Source organism: Castor canadensis, chromosome 12 (assembly GCF_047511655.1).
Source record: "Castor canadensis chromosome 12, mCasCan1.hap1v2, whole genome shotgun sequence".
Taxonomy (NCBI): domain Eukaryota; kingdom Metazoa; phylum Chordata; class Mammalia; order Rodentia; family Castoridae; genus Castor; species Castor canadensis.
In genome coordinates, this window is record NC_133397.1 from 24112210 (window position 1) to 24128807 (window position 16598).

General features: G+C 42.1%; 1 protein-coding gene across 6 annotated transcripts in view; it reads left to right on the forward strand.

Annotated features, from left to right (window-relative positions):
• Positions 1-873: 873 nt before the first annotated feature.
• The window catches only part of Plb1 (phospholipase B1), a 131812-nt gene continuing 116087 nt past the window's right edge, over positions 874-16598 (forward strand). The window contains exons 1-3 of one of the 6 annotated variants that reach the window (XM_074049408.1): positions 879-1023; positions 1392-3415; positions 6924-7139. In XM_074049408.1, the coding sequence (XP_073905509.1) occupies positions 7082-7139 (58 nt within the window). In that variant the 5' untranslated portion in view covers positions 879-1023; positions 1392-3415; positions 6924-7081. Of the gene's footprint in view, positions 1024-1391; positions 3416-6923; positions 7140-16598 lie in introns of all 6 variants that reach the window. The other 5 variants (XM_074049412.1, XM_074049409.1, XR_012439640.1 and 2 more) reach the window with 5 other exon arrangements.

The window sequence follows — 16598 nt, forward strand, 5'->3', positions numbered from 1 at the left end:
ATGTCACCACATGTTCCTGTTCCTATATGCTTCTAGGAGGCCACAGAAGGTCAGTTAAGGATCAAACCCAAAAGAACAAAAGTGAGGAAGTGCCATGTTTTATATTAAGGGAACTGGCCTTTGGAGCAGAAAAACTAGAATTTGAAAATCTGCCTTTAAAGCTAGGTGTACTGGTATATGTCTGTAATCCCAGCACTCAGGAGGTTGAGACAGGAGGATTCCAAGTTCAAGGCCAGCCTGAGTTACATAGCAAGACCCTGTCTCAAGGAGAGAGAGAGAGAGAGAGAGAGAGAGAGGAGAAAATCTGGCTTTACCACCTGCTGTCTGGGTGGGAACATTTCTGTAGCTTTAACGACAGAGTCTGTTTTCAAAAATGTGATAGTATGAAAATATGCATGGATTAGGGTGGAGAAAATTTGGAATTTGAAAATTCATCCTCCCCAAGTATTCCTCTGGGGAGAGAATACTTCCTAACCTTCTAGTTAGGAACAGGTCTTTCCTGTATCCCTCGAGGAAGAAAGGAACCATCAGATTCCTGGAGGCTGCCGTGTGTGGGCAGTGGTGTATGGGCAATCCTATAGGAGGGAACTGACTAGGAAACAGAGCCTAAGGAGATAAGTACTCAGCAAGGTGCCCTGTCCAGCCTGGATGTCCCAATGGCTAGCGCCCTACACAGTTCATTTTCCCTGGCCAGGCCTGGTGGCTGGTCTTCCATCAGGGCTCCAGAGACAGAAGGCCTGTCCCTGCCTCACCTTATCCTCTCCCCGCCCACTCTTACTGGGCAACCCTCTCCAAAGGTGGTGCCATCAGAGATAAACAGCCAGCCTGAAAGGGAGCTGGCAAAGCAAACAAGTTTGCTCACCATTGCCAAGGTTATTACCACCCACGTGCCAGTGTCCAGTGTGTTGTCAGCCCAGCCCTGGACCAAGCTGGTGACGCCATAAAAGAGCAATCCCCTGGGTTTGCCCAGAGGCCCCACTCCACAAGCAGCCGTGCAGTGCAGATGGAGGTTCATCCCTGCTGGTAAGCTGCCCCATCACAGAGGCTTCCATTGCCTCTCTAGACCCTGAGTCTGGGATCACGTTGCTGGGCAGATGCTTTGCCCTGACCACAGGCCGGGAAGGCAAGTAGGGTCAGTGTGTGATGCTTGGGGCTGTGGGAGCCAGGACTTCCCAGCACGGTAGGAAGCATGTGAGATTCCTAGGGTGGCGTTGGGGAGGGGACTGATGGGAGTCTTGCTTATTCCCTCTGGATTTGAAGGGCAGATCACAACTCCCACAGACAGGAAGCAAAGGGAATTAGGTGAGAGAAAGATTAGCCACCTAGCAGGAGTTTCAGCAGGATCCCCATGGTGGGCAGAGCACCAAATTTCACACCACTTCTCTCCCCAGGGTCCTCCCTGGTCCTGCCACTGAGCACCTGGGCTCTGGACGATCCAAGGAAGAGCTTTTCCTGTGTGCAAGACCCACTAGTCACACAGGCTTGAGTCTGTGGGACCTTCTGCCCAGAATGGAGATGAGTGGGCATGGGTTTTATGTCTGTTAGCACAGGGTCTGTGTTGAGCCTCCATGGCTTGAACTTGGCCACTCCTGTGCAATGGTAGACAAACAAGAGCTCTAAGTTCTACTCTTAGTAGCTAAGCAACCTTGGGCTTCCAAGTTTCTTTTTTGTAAAACTGGACTAAAAACATCATTGCTCCAACGATCATGGTGATTCAGCCCTGTGTAGTGGGTGGGAAAGAGCACTGGACTCGGATCAGAGTCAAAACCTAGTTCAGCTTTTAGTCACAGACTGGCTCTACCTCTTTCTTTGCCTCATTTTCCTCCTTTGTACAGTGGAAGTGGAGGCCTGGGTGACTTCTAAGGTCTAGGTGCTCTCTAGCAAGTTCCGATCCAGTCTCTATTGCTTTCCTGCCACTGGGTGGGATTGTCTCCAAGAAGGGAGGGCACACTGGACACCCACCTTGCTGCCATGGATCTATTTATTTCTCTGGTTTTTCTGGGATGGTATCAGAGAGGAGAGTTCTCCAGGCCTCCTATCAGGAAAAGGCATGCTCTTCCCAGGTTCAAAGCACCCCAGGGCCTAGGCTATATTTTGCTCAGCTGAATGGGTCCCCTCAGACTCAGCATCCAGGAAGGGTTGCACTGCCAGACTCTGCCACCAAAATAGGCACATGAGTCAAGGCCATTCTCCTCCAACTCAGGACCAAGAGCCTTCCTCACCTTCCCTCCTGAGGGGAGACTAAAGTCATTCCACCAGGCTCATTTTCTGGTAATGCTGGACAGAAATGAATGGATGTGGAGGAAGAGGCTTGGATCAGAGGCTTTGAAACTTACTTGTTGAGTAACCTTAGGACACTTAACCCCTTGAGGAATGCACCTAGTATTAAATGAGACATTTATGAACTTGAATAGCAAGATGACTGGCACCTAGTAGGTACTCAATAAATGCTATTTAAATCTGAATTTGGGTGTAGGTGCATTCATGGGTCACAGATGGGCAAAGTGAATATTCCCTTTAGCCCTTCAGGATTTCCAGAAGGGTCTTATGGCTGTTTAAAACCACCAGGAGGGGTCTCAGGCTGAAGATAGACATTTCTGCTTACCCTCTGTGCCATACAAACATCGCTACTGTCCGTGTGCTGAGAAGCACAGCTTTAATAAATTTCCTAGTTGGTGCAAGCAGGGAAGAGAAATCTGGGGGGCCCCCGAGTCTGGAGAAGGTGGGAGGTTGAGGAGAGAGAAAGGGACACACAGGCAGATTGTCCATCTGACTTAAAGAATGCCAGGGCTCATGCTCTGGGGAGTGGTTTCCCACATGTAAATGATGGCCAGCCAGCCACAGTACTGTCTCTAATGGCTGGTGTAGGAAGGGGACATCCTGCATGCAGGAAGTGAACAGTTCAGTTTACCCTTTCCCAAATTCCATGATTCTGCCCATTGCAAATGGAATTCATGTTGTCAATCTCACAGCTAAGGAAACCCCAGCATGAAGAAGAGGAAGTGACTAGGTGACACCAGGCATCATGGCTTATTTGGAACTTTAGCCTACACATCCTGGTCTCAATGATTGGTCCTCTCTGGGCACTAGTGACTGGCTCTTTCCCCATCTACCCCATGATCTCTGAGAGCCAATCCCCAGCATCTTATGCATGCTTTCCCATGCGTTTCCTCTCTAAAGAGGCCACTAGGTAGGCCTGATTTTCTCAGCTGTCCTGGCATCAAGTGGACTGTTGGCTGTCTGATGCAACAGAGATGGTGTCCTCTTTGTCCCTCAGTATTGGGTGTCTACTGGTTACCTGACATCTCTGACTCTACTGGAGCAGTTGATCAGCTAAGAATCTTTAAAAAGGACCAGTGCCCAAGTCCCACCATAGCCAACTAAATCAGAATCCAAAGGTGAACACGAGGCACAGGTAGGCTTTTTGTTGTTTTTTTAAAAAAAACAAACTTCCCAGGTGATTCTAAATGTGAGGCCAGGTGATTAACAGTATTGCTTTGGGGAAGAGCAGTGACCTCAACGGTCCTTCTCCACTGTCTGTTTCCATGATACTAGGGCCACATACGACTCTTTTTCCTCTCCATCCTAACTTCTTCCTCTCCATCCTAAACCTAGACTTGTATTCCTTTCACGTCTAGTCTGTTCTGCAAGCTGATCTTTTTATACTAGCTTGGTCTCTTTCCTTTATTCTGACTTTTCATTCATCTATTTATTTGTCCAATGTTTAATGAGTGCCTGCTACAGCTGGCACTGGCTAGCTTCTGGACAGATAGCAAAGTTCAAGGCAGGCCAGGTACTCTCTCAGGAGGTGTCCATCTGTCTTGCTGGGATTTGCCCTGTCAGTCTTTCTTTTTATTAATAAGGGTGTGATTTTCAAAAATTGTGGGTTATTTTTTAGAACTACACCATTAGTCCCTTCTTTTAGGCTCTTGCTTCTTTACTCCCTAGTGAGGCTCTTCTTATTTTAAGTGTCTTGATTCTAAGCAGAGCCTCTGCCCACGAGCAGCTAAGTCAGCCCAGTTATTAGCATTGGACACTGTTTTGCTCTGATGTGTTTTCTAGTTTGTTGTGTTGGAAAATAGGCACCTGGAGATACCTTCCCAAGATGACAGAATACTGGTGCATGCTTTCTATCACGCTGTCACAGATCACCCAGGTGTGCTGTCACGGATCACCCAGGTGCCATGGACCAGGTTTTCCTTGTTGAAGGAAGAGGACAATTTGACTCATGCTCTGTTCACAATCATTACAAAGTTTGACCTGAACTTGACCTTCCTCTCATGGCCCAGGGCCAACCATAGGCATTGCTTCTAGCTAGAGCCTAGCACAAGGGAATTGGGGCTAGCTGCACCTTTAACCAGAAGGAGAAACAAACCTCTGTTCTATTTTTCTCAAAGACTAGGGATTTCTTTGAAGACCTATTACTGAAATAGTGGCTGTCAAAGACATTTTGACTGTGATCCACATTAAGAAAAACATATTACATCATTTCATTACATGTAGTAGAAGCAAGTTTCCTTAGTACATCACTAATACTTATTATATTATATTCAATGCCCTCAGATATTTTATATTCTATGTTTAAATGGGCTGATCACTCACTAAATTAAATTCATGGGATAATAATGAGTTGTAACTTTCAGTTTAAAAAATATTCTTCTAAGGCCAGTACTGCTTTAATCCACATTGGCCCTGAGCCTGAGGCTTAGTCTAGCACCCCTTAGTGGGGTTTTGGGAAATAACAACTGTTAAGCTTTGTCAGGCTTTCTTGTGCAAGGCAAATGATGTCATGTCTTTCCCACCCCTACTGATTTTTATTAAAATATGCAGTGGAGAATATTTCCTCTTTTAGGACCTGTCCCTTTAATGTAGTCTAGAGCAAAAGTCAGAGGACAAATTTATGGACAAGTGATAGGGCTTGTCTGTGGCTTCATAGGACTATCTTTCCGCTTGCTTTCTCAATCGCTCATAGATCACAGAGATATCAAGTGTGCTATAGTGCCTGGCAAGAGTGCCCAAGAAATGTAGCTGCCCCATTGCCTCCCAGCTGGTGAGGATTCCTTGATGGGATCCCTAGATTTCTTCTGTCTGTCCTATACCAAAATACTTTTCAGAAATAAAAATATTTTTAAGCCATTTCTCAAATTTCTATAAATAAAAGAGGTGAGATCAGTGTGGCCAGCCCACGTGGGTCATTGTGGCCATTACAGTGAAGTGGTCAGAGATGGGAGCAAGCCCATAGGGACAGAGCCAAACTGTTTCTGCTCTTGCCTCAGCCTGCTTCTTGCCTCTCCTCTAACTGGCCTAAGTGTTGAGTAGGGACCTGTGAACCCTCAACCCATCCAAACAGATTTGGTGATGCTCCTTCAGGCTGCTGGTGGCACGGAACTGGGTGGACTCTTGACACAGTGGAGGTAAAGCAGCTGTGGGTCTCTCATTGGATTTGTGGACAGTTGCTGAAGCTCACTAGTGTCCAGGGCTTAGGAGCATCTTTGATCAAACAGCCCTTATTGGCCTTGGTCTTGGGTACATTTTCTTCTTCCTTTTATGTGAGTGTCCTCTTCCAGGCTGATGACTAGCCAGTGCCAATGGCCAGCTGGGCTGGTATGTCCGTGTGCATACTCTCTGATGTGGCTCAAGATCCCACATATTCCTAAGGCTGGGTCTAAGCCTTGGCTACATCAGTGGTCCTCCATCATATTGTATGTGTGTATGTGTGTAACTGGGACTTGAACTCAGCCCCCTGCACTTGCTAGGCAAGTGTTCTACCACTTATGCCATGTCCCCAGCCCTATTTGCTTTAGTTTATTTTTCAGATAGGGTCTCATACTTTTGCCCAGGGCTAGCCTTGGAATCATGATCCTCCTACCTCCACCTCCTGAGTAGCTGGGATTACAGATATGTGCCACCATTCCTGGCCTTTCACATCATATTTTTCTAAGCAGATGTGAAAGGAAGACAACATCTTAAAATCAGGGATCTATGAATGAAAGACCACCCAATTAGTCTTCACTTTACATTAAAAACAACAGAGCTATAGCTGTGCTTTAAAAAATATGAGAAAAATGTCTAGTTAATGGGAACTAACTTAGGTCTCACAGTCAGATCCCAGAACTCAGGATCCCTGCTGTGACAGGGTGGGAAAAAGACAAGGAAGATTTTAATATATTCCTGCATATTAACCAAGGCAATTGTTCTTGATATTTTGGAGGAAAGTAGAAATTCCTCCCTCAAGGGTATTTTGTCACTTGGGTCTTAAACTCCAGCTTTGTCTGCCCAGCTTAGCCCCGCCCAGTGATCTGAGTCATTGTGCCCAAAGGAAACTGCTGATGGTGTCAGACTTCGTTCCCTGCCTCACCTCTCTGGCTTGCATCTCTCAATTCAACCCACAGACAATAAATATGCGGTGTCCGCGGTGGTCCAATATTTCCAGCCAATCGTGGTTTTGGAGGAGGGGCTGGGGGCAGAAATGCATCTCCCTGCATTGTGCAAACCATGGGGCCCACTGGTGCTCCTGTGGCAGGGTGGAAACACAGTTCAGACTAAGAAAAAGAGAACTTGTCTTCTGAGGTGGCTTTATGCTTTACAGTTGTTGTAAAGTGCTTATACTTCTTGTGTCTTTTATCTACTGGCTTACAGCTGGGACACCTGAGGCCAAATGTCTCAGCTGAGACCAAATGACAGTTGTATCACATTTGGAATTCCAGCCAGGCATCTGGAATTCCCTGACCTACAGCAATTCCTAGCAGGCCAGTCCCTGCCACTGGTGATTTCTGGGCTCCCCCCACCCATGGAAGAAAGGCTGCATGAAGGCAGTTGTGTCATCTTGCCCTTTGAGTGTCTATGATTATAACATGATACTCATTTTAACTTTTCTGCCTCAAGAACGCTTCTGCCTAAATGTTAATATTTATCATTTACAGCCAGCCACTGCCCCCTTTCAAAGGTGAACACAGTAAAATTTATGGCAGGTGCACTATCAGATCCCAGAAGAGCATAAAAGCAGGAGGAGGTGTGCTATCCCATCCATCTACGGAAGGAAACCATTTGCCCAGAGCTTGGACACCTAGAGCATTCTAGCATGGGGCTGCAGCCAGGTGTTTCCCTCGTGGGGCTGTTGCTACTGCTGATGGGGCAAGGTAAGTGTACCTTTTTCTCTGAGGCAGCTGATGGATGCTTCAGCCCTCTGATGCCCTCCATCACTTAAATAAGGAGTTTGGGAGAGAAAGTGCCCTTCTGCTGAGATGAAGCACAAAATACAAACACAAGAATCTGCTTTGCCTCTTGTGGGATGGGAGGCAAAGGCTGCTTGCAGAGAGTGAGGTGCCCTGAAGGCTGTAGGGTGAGCAAGTCTTGGGAGAGTTCAGAAGTGCAGAAAGTCTGGAGTGCAATGGTGCAGAAAAGCCATGGGTACAGAGCCACCAAGGTGTGTGTTCTAGCTCTTTGCACTGTGTGGCTTGGACAAGATTTTGTTTGTTTTGTTTTTTTGAGACAGGGTCTCACTATGTAGCCAAGGCTGGCCTTGAACTCGTGATCCTCCTGCCTCAGCCTCTTGAGTGCTGGGTGCTGGGATTACATATGTTTACTGCCACATCCAGTTCTGGCCTTGGATGAGTTCTTCTACCTTTCTGGACCTTGATTTTTCCCATCCAAATACAACTATTAAGCATATTTTGATCATTGGTATCAATATTCATGGGCTTTTTTTTGTCCCTGAAAGGACAGAGAAAGGCAGTCTAAAGAAATTCCAATCCTCTAGCTTCATGAAACAGCTTATTGAGCCTCCATTAAACTGTGTGTGCCTCCAGCTGGGCTTCCTGTTCCTTCTGACACTAATAATTGTGAGTCAGTGTGCCTCTGTCATATTCTCTCCTTGTCCCTTGGCTAAGGAAAGCAGAATCTTTTAAACTGAAAGGGCCTGGAACATGACCTTTCGCCCTCTCTAGACAGAGGCCTGGAGTGGGAAGACACTTGGCTGGAAGCCCCAGAGGTGTGAGACAGAGGCTGCCCTGCCTGGGGTCTGACCTGAGGCCTCCCAGTCCTGCTGCTCACTTGGGACACGTTAGGTACCTCAGCCCCAGGTAGGCAGACGGGACCTGCTCTGCCACCTGCACAGGATGATGGCGCTTTCCTGATTACTGATGAGCCCGAGGAGTCTTTCATGTTTATCTATCATTTGAATTTCTTTTTTTGTGAACTGCTCAGTTGAGTCTTTCCCCCTCATATTTCTACAGGTGTGTCTCTTTCCTATTGATTTTAGTAGTTCTACATATGGGCTGTTTATGGGTTCTTTCGTAGTTATTTGAATGGCAAATATCTTCTCCCACTCCAAAGCTTGTCTCCCCCCACCCCCTCATCCTTACTGGGCCTCCTGCTTACTAGGCCAGTGATCTATCACTTGAGCTATGCCCCCAGCAATCCCACCCCCACTTTTTATTTTTTTTTAGCATGGTCTCTATATAGCCCAGGATGGCTTCAGACTTGAGATCTTCCTCCCTCAGGCACCTGAGTGTTGGGATTACAGGAAGGCACCACCATGCCCAGCTCCTCTTTCCACACTCTTTATAGAGAATTTTGATGAGTAAAGTTCTTAATTTTGTAGAAATAAGTGAAGACCATCCAAATGAAAACAAAGGGAGCTTGTTTATTCAGAGTTTGCTAGAGCAAGTCATAATTTGCCTTTGGTAGAGACTCAAAGGCAGGAAGGGGAGTGGGAAAGCTTCATGGTGGAAGAAAGGGAAGGCTTTGGATCTGCTCTGATTGGAGGCTGTTGGCTGGGGGAAGCTGTAGACAAGCGAACTGGAGGCAAGGCATCTTAAATGATTCAATGGGGGGTCATCTTGCCTTTGGCTGGTCCTGAGATGGGAGCAGGAGCAAAAAATAGAGAATGTGGCTGGCATTAAACAGGTCCTGGTCACCTGAGCTAGTGGCTGCGGAGGTTGAGGTTTGGCTTCCTAGAGATTGTGTTTGATTGTGGTCCACATTCTGATGTCATATATGGTCTGTCCTTTGTCTATTTGTATATTCTTCTCTATTCCTAAGTATATGAAGTTCTGTCTTTTTTATGGTTAGTGCTGTGTCTTACTAAGGAACTTCTCTCCTACCTTGAGGTCATGAAGAGATCATATATTTCCTTCTAAAAGCTTTATACATTTGCCTTTCTCACTTAGGTCAATATAATCCATCTGGAATTGATTTTGTGACTAGTATGGGAGAAACCCCATTTTATTTTATTTTATTTTTCCATACAGATACCCAGCTGTCTCAACACCATTTATTAAAAAGTCAATGCTTCCCACTGCTCTGAAGAGCCACCTCTGTCTTTGGGTTATGCTCACTTCTATATGTTTCAGGACTCTCTCTTGCTCCGTCAGCCAGTTTATCTATCCCTTGCCCATACACATCATTTTAATTCATACTAAGTTCTGTTATTTGACAAAATAAGCCTTCCCATTTCACCTCCTTGTCTAGAAGTATCTTGTCTTTGAATTTCCATATAAGTTTAATTTGTCAATTTCTACCAAAGAAAACCTATTGGCATTTTGATAGAGACCATTTTGGATTCTATGAATCAAGTTGGGAAAAATAGGTGTCCTGATACTAATGAGTCTTGTAAACCATGAGCATGCACTCAGATCTTCTTTAATGCCTCTCGGAATGTTCTCTGTTGAGGCTCTGCACATACTTTGTTCAGTTTATTCCCAGGCATAAAAATTTTTTTAAAATTCTTATTTTGAAATGTTTGTTATAGGTATAGAAATAAAGTTGATTCTTGAATCCAACAAAACTCTTATAAATTTTAATTTATCTGTATATTCCTTGGAGTTTTCTGTATACAAAATATTGCCTATAAAAACAGCTTTGTTTGCCTATTTTTCAATTCATATAACTCTTATTTCTTTTTTGTACCTTACTGTGCCTGCCTTATCATTTTTCATAGAAGTGATAGTAGGAGACCTGCTTATTCCCAGGCTCAAAGGGAAACTTTAATTTTTCATCAGTAAGTATGTTTGCAATAGGCTATTTTTTGATATCTACTATTTCAGTATCCTTTAATATGAATTTCCAAAGTCTGAAATGCTCCAAAATTGAAACTTTTTGAGCACAGAAACATTTTGGATTTTGGGACATTTCTAAACACTGAAATCAGAACCACTTCTGACCCCAGACATCTCAATCAGGGACATTCAACTCGTACACCTTGTGAGACTAAGAATGTTCTATTTTGATCCTAATTTACAAAGCAATTGTAAAAGGTTGTAAGTGAATATTTCTTTCTCAGCATTTAAGGAGATACTCATGTGATTTCCTCCTTTAATCTGGTAATATAGTAAGTTATATGACTTTTTATTAATTTATTTCAGTTATTGCTTATTATACTCATCAGACAGTCTAAGAAGGTCACTGAGAAATTTAAGTCAGATTTTCTGTATGTGCACCTTAGTTTGGATTTCTCCAAACTGTTTTTTTTTAATGCTAGAATCAGATTAAAAACTTTGGGCAGAAATGCAACATAGAGCACATCGTGTCTTTGTGGGTGTATCACATTAGAGAACACAACTGATGGTGGTAACTCCCTGCATTGGTGATGTTAAAATTGATAATTTGGTGAAGGGGCTGTGTGCTGGATTTCTCCCTGGGAAAGGCACCTCCCCTGCGGTGTGATTCCAGAATTGTTTGTTGGAAGATGCTGTGAGACCATATGACTGTTATTTCCCAGTTCTTTTATCATCCAGTCATGTTTCTTGCCTGGATTACCTCTATAGTGAGTGTAAAATGGTGAGTTTTTTGTTTCTACCATTCCTTCTACTTTCTGTTATTAGTTGGCTTTCCTCCGTAAGAGAGAATCCCTCTCTCCCTACTTAAAAAGTTTCAGTTGGACTCCCCCATTCCTTTTATTTTTTCATAAGGAGTGGATTAGTAGACTCTTACCTACACCTGTCAGTTTTCAGTTTTGATGCCCAGGTTATTACAGATTTGGCCAGTGAGGGACACTTCAAGACGAGAGACCCTTCTGTGTCCTCATCAGTTTTCAAGCACTTTAAGGTCCATGGAATAAGAATTCTAGGCTAACCTCCTATTTCCCATCCTACCTCTGGAAATAGCTGTTTGAAGAACGTTCCAATGAGTTCCAACGGGCAAAGAATGTCATGGCGAAACCACGGTCTAAGGTGCTGGGAATGTTTATTGTTGCTAGAGGGTTACTATGGCTAGGCACTTGTGGTGACAAAACTAAGAAATACAGTTTTCTTTAAAAAATTGCAATGAATTTACAGATACCTTTAATTTTAGTTAGAATTAGACTTTTTCATCTCCTTTCCCCATTTCATATTTTTCTTGTCCTTCTCCCACAGTGTAAAACCTGATTTGCAAGTGCATTAACTAATTTATTCCTTTGCTAAATCCTATAATATATGGAATATAACTTTGGGACTGCTATGAAAATAACACCAACAACAAATGAAGTTCAAATTTTCTGTTGTTCTTTGCTCACTCAGGGTGTATAATCAAAATATTGTCTCCAAAATCATTTGGGTTAGGGATGGGGTTGTAGCTCATGGCACAGTGCTTGCCTAGCATACACAGGCCATGGGCTCGATTTCCAGCACTGCAAAAAGAAAAAAATTCAAAATCACTTGAGTTAATTTTTTTGTCCCTGTGTTGTGATGGTATAACTGACAAGCTAGGCTTTTCTGTTCATAGTCAGTGTAGTGTTTATTGTTGATTATACTTTGTGTAAAATGTAACATGGTCCAAAAGTCAAAATCAAATGAAAAGATGTATTCTGGGAACTCCTGTTCCCTTCTTTCCATTTTATTGCTATCATTCCTGTAGGTAATAACCAACTTCATTAGTTTCCTTGTTTCTTTCTTTCTTTTTAAACCTATGTTCTTATGTTTTCTTTATTTTAAAAGACAACCTACTATACATTTTTCACATCTTGATTTTTTTCCACTTACCTGTATATACTGAAGTCACACTATGTAAATTCAGAGAGCTTCATTTTTTCCAACTTCCATAATATTCCATATGTACCATATATGTTCTACCATTCCCAATATGGGAATTTAGGTTGTTTCTAATTGCTTGCAATTACAAATAATGCTGCCATGAATGATCATATGCACATCACTGTTTCATGCTGTTGGACATACAACTTTGGATAAATTCCTAAAACTGGGATCCAGGGTCAGTAGACACAGAAATATTACTGACTTTATCTCCATATGGATTGTACCATTTCTAGTTCCCACCAACAGTGTGTGTATGTGTTCAAAAAGTATATGTGTTCTACAGCTTGACGATTAAATATATGGGCAGGCTTTAGAATTTTTGCAAATGTCACAGGTAAGAAATGATCATTTTAATTTAAATTTCTTTTATTACAAAAGAAGTTTGTAGCAAGCTTCCTCATGCTTTCCTGGTTCTCCTGACCTAACTGGGGGCGACTGGAGATGCAGAAAGGACAAACAATAAAAGACAGACATGCAGAAAGTTGGGGCCAGGTGTGTTGGGCGCTAGGATGAAGACACACAACAGCCTCATTGCTTCTTTTCTTCCTTACTCCTTTACAATTCTTTAAAACCTTGCTTCTTTTCTGTTCTTTAAAGTCTCCTTCTTTAGACTCACACTGTCCCGTGTTCTCTTTAGCTTTTCTTTAGCGTAGCTTTCTAAAGCTTATGTATAAAGTTCTTTGCGCAGGAAGCTGCTCTGGTGGACATGCAACAGCTAGAGCAGCTGGCAGGTAGCCAATCAAAAAACCCAGATCAAAAAGCCTTTTGCCCTCCTTCAGGGAGTCTTTTACATCCAGTGGTAAACAAGAAGGTGGAGCAACAGTTCTTGGGAGGGGGGGGTGACAATGTAACAAGAGAAATCTGCTCTCTACTCTGAACATAAACAACTTAGGAAAAGTAGCTGTGCTGCATTTTGCCTCTGGCTGTCTTCTCCAGAGGGGGCCGTGCCAAACTCAGCCTGTAGGTCATTGAGCACAACTGTGCTTATGTTAAGTTTTCATAGTCCACTCCCCACAGACATCGAATCTGTTTTCATATATTTAAGGGCTATGTGGTCTCACTTCCAAAAAGCAAGAGAAAAAAATGTTTCCCTGTTCAATTAGATAGTGATCTCTGTTAATACGTACATACATAGGTGTGTGTGCTCACATTAAGGAATTATCCACAAGTTTCTATTTTATTGATTATATTATTTAATTGGGAGTTAATATTAAATTTTGTTAAATGTATTTTCAACATCTAGGGAAAGAATGAAGTGACTCCACTTAAATATATTATTATGCTGAATTATAACAATATATTTAATAATACTGAACCATACATGCATTCCTGGGTTAGAATTTAGTTGGTCATGGTACATTTCGTTTTCAGGTATTGCTGGACTGAACAAGCTAACATTTTTAATGTTTTTTTTCTTATGTGCTGATGAATGAGATTGAACTGTAATTTTCCTTTCTTGCATTGTCCCTGTTGGATATTGGTTCTGATGTTATAAATTCTCATAAGATGAATTTGGAAATATTCCTATTCTGTTTTCTGGAATAGCTTGTAAAATAAATGGGATTTTTCCTGTTAATCTTTAGTAGAACTTACCAATGGACCAATAAAACCCTGGAATGTTATTTTTTAGCAGATTTTCTACTTCTGAATCATTTCTTTTTTTTTTTTTTTAATTATTCATATGTGCATACAAGGCTTGGGTCATTTCTCCCCCCTGCCCCCACCCCCTCCCTTACCACCCACTCCGCCCCCTCCCTCTCCCCCCTACCCCCTCAATACCCAGCAGAAATAATTTTGCCCTTATTTCTAATTTTGTTGAAGAGAGAGTATAAGCAATAATAGGAAGGAACAAGGGTTTTTGCTGGTTGAGGTAATGATAGCTATACAGGGCATTGACTCACATTGATTTCCTGTGCGTGGGTGTTACCTTCTAGGTTAATTCTTTTTGATCTCACTTTTTCTCTACTTCCTGGTCCCCTTCTCCTATTGGCCTCAGTTGCTTTTAAGGTATCTGCTTTAGTTTCTCTTCGTTAAGGGCAACAAATGCTAACTAATTTTTCAGGTGTCTTACTTATCCTCACCCCTCCCTTGTGTGCTCTCGCTTTTATCATGTGCTCATAGTCCAATCCCCTTGTTGTGTTTGCCCTTGATCTAATGTCCACATATGAGGGAGAACATACGATTTTTGGTCTTTTGGGCCAGGCTAACCTCACTCAGAATGATGTTCTCCAATTCCATCCATTTACCAGCGAATGATAACATTTCGTTCTTCTTCATGGCTGCATAGAATTCCATTGTGTATAGATACCACATTTTCTTAATCCATTCGTCAGTGGTGGGACATCTTGGCTGTTTCCATAACTTGGCTATTGTGAATAGTGCCGCAATAAACATGGGTGTGCAGGTGCCTCTGGAGTAACCTGTGTCACAGTCTTTTGGGTATATCCCCAAGAGTGGTATTGTTGGATCAAATGGTAGATCAATGTTTAGTTTTTTAAGTAGCCTCCAAATTTTTTTCCAGAGTGGTTGTACTAGTCTACATTCCCACCAACAGTGTAAGAGGGTTCCTTTTTCCCCGCATCCTCGCCAACACCTGCTGTTGGTGGTGTTGCTGATGATGGCTATTCTAACAGGGGTGAGGTGGAATCTTAGTGTGGTTTTAATTTGCATTTCCTTTATTGCTAGAGATGGTGAGCATTTTTTCATGTGTTTTTTGGCCATTTGAATTTCTTCTTTTGAGAAAGTTCTGTTTAGTTCACTTGCCCATTTCTTTATTGGTTCATTAATTTTGGGAGAATTTAGTTTTTTAAGTTCCCTATATATTCTGGTTATTAGTCCTTTGTCTGATGTGTAGCTGGCAAATATTTTCTCCCACTCTGTGGGTTTTCTCTCCAGTTTAGACACCATTTCTTTTGATGAACAGAAGCTTTTTAGTTTTATGAAGTCCCATTTATCTATGCTATCTCTTAGTTGCTGTGCTGCTGGGGTTTCATTGAGAAAGTTCTTACCTATACCTACTAATTCCAGAGTATTTCCTACTCTTTCCTGTATCAACTTTAGAGTTTGGGGTCTGATATTATGATCCTTGATCCATTTTGAGTTAATATTGGTATAGGGTGATATACACGGATTTAGTTTCAGTTTTTTGCAGACTGCTAACCAGTTTTCCCAGCAGTTTTTGTTGAAGAGGCTGCTATTTCTCCATCGTATATTTTTAGCTCCTTTGTCAAAGACAAGTTGGTTATAGTTGTGTGGCTTCATATCTGGGTCCTCTATTCTGTTCCACTGGTCTTCATGTCTATTTTTGTGCCAGTACCATGCTGTTTTTATTGTTATTGCTTTGTAATATAGTTTGAAGTCAGGTATTGTGATAGCTCCAGCATAGTTCTTTTGACTGAGTATTGCCTTGGCTATTCGTGGCTTCCTGTGTTTCCATACAAATTTCACGGTAGATTTTTCGATCTCTTTAATGAATGTCATTGGAATTTTGATGTGAATTGCATTAAACATGTAGATTACTTTTGGGAGTATCGACATTTTTGCTATGTTGATTCTCCAATCCATGAGCATGGGAGATCTCTCTGCTTTCTATAGTCTTCCTCAATCTCTTTCTTCAGAAGTGTATAGTTTTCCTTGTAGAGGTCTTTCACATCTTTTGTTAGGTTTACACCTAGGTATTTGATTTTTTTTGAGGCTATTGTAAATGGAATTGTTTTCATACATTCTTTTTCTGTTTGCTCATTGTTAGTGTATAGAAATGCTAATGATTTTTCTATGTTGATTTTATATCCTGCTTCCTTGCTATAGCTATTGATGATGTCTAGAAGCTTCTGAGTAGAGTTTTTGGGTCTTTAAGGTATAGGATCATGTTGTCTGCAAATAGGGATATTTTGACAGTTTCTTTACCTATTTGTATTCCTTTTATTCCTTCTTCTTGCCTAATTGCTCTGGCTAGGAATTCCAGTACTATGTTGAATAGGAGTGGAAATAATGGGCATCCTTGTCTGGTTCCTGATTTTAGAGGGGATGGTTTCAGTTTTTCTCCATTAAGTATAATGCTGGTTGTAGGTTTGTCATATATAGCTTTTGTAATGTAGAGGTACTTTCCTTCTATTCCTAGTTTTCTTAGAGCTTTTATCATGAAATGGTGTTGGATCTTATCAAAGGCTTTTTCTGTATCTATTGAGATGATCAAGTGGTTTTTGTCTTTGCTTCTGTTAATGTGGTTTATTACGTTTATTGATTTTCGTATGTTGAACCACCCCTGCATCCCTGGGATGAAGCCTACTTGGTTGTGGTGAATCTGATTCATTTCTTAATGGTCATAGAATTAAGTCATATTTTCTGTTTCTTTTTAAATCAGTTTTGGGAAATTTTATTATAGGAACATGTTCTCAAAAATTAAGTAAATTTTTGAGCTTTTGGCATAAAATTTGTGAATGATTTTCTGTGCTCCAGTATCTTTAGCTTTCGTAGTCATGCACCTACCCTTCATTTCTGATACTGGCTGTTTGTGACTTTTCTCACTTCCCTTGGTTTTTGTTTTGCTTTTTCTTTCTTTCTTTTGGTGGAACTAAGAATTGA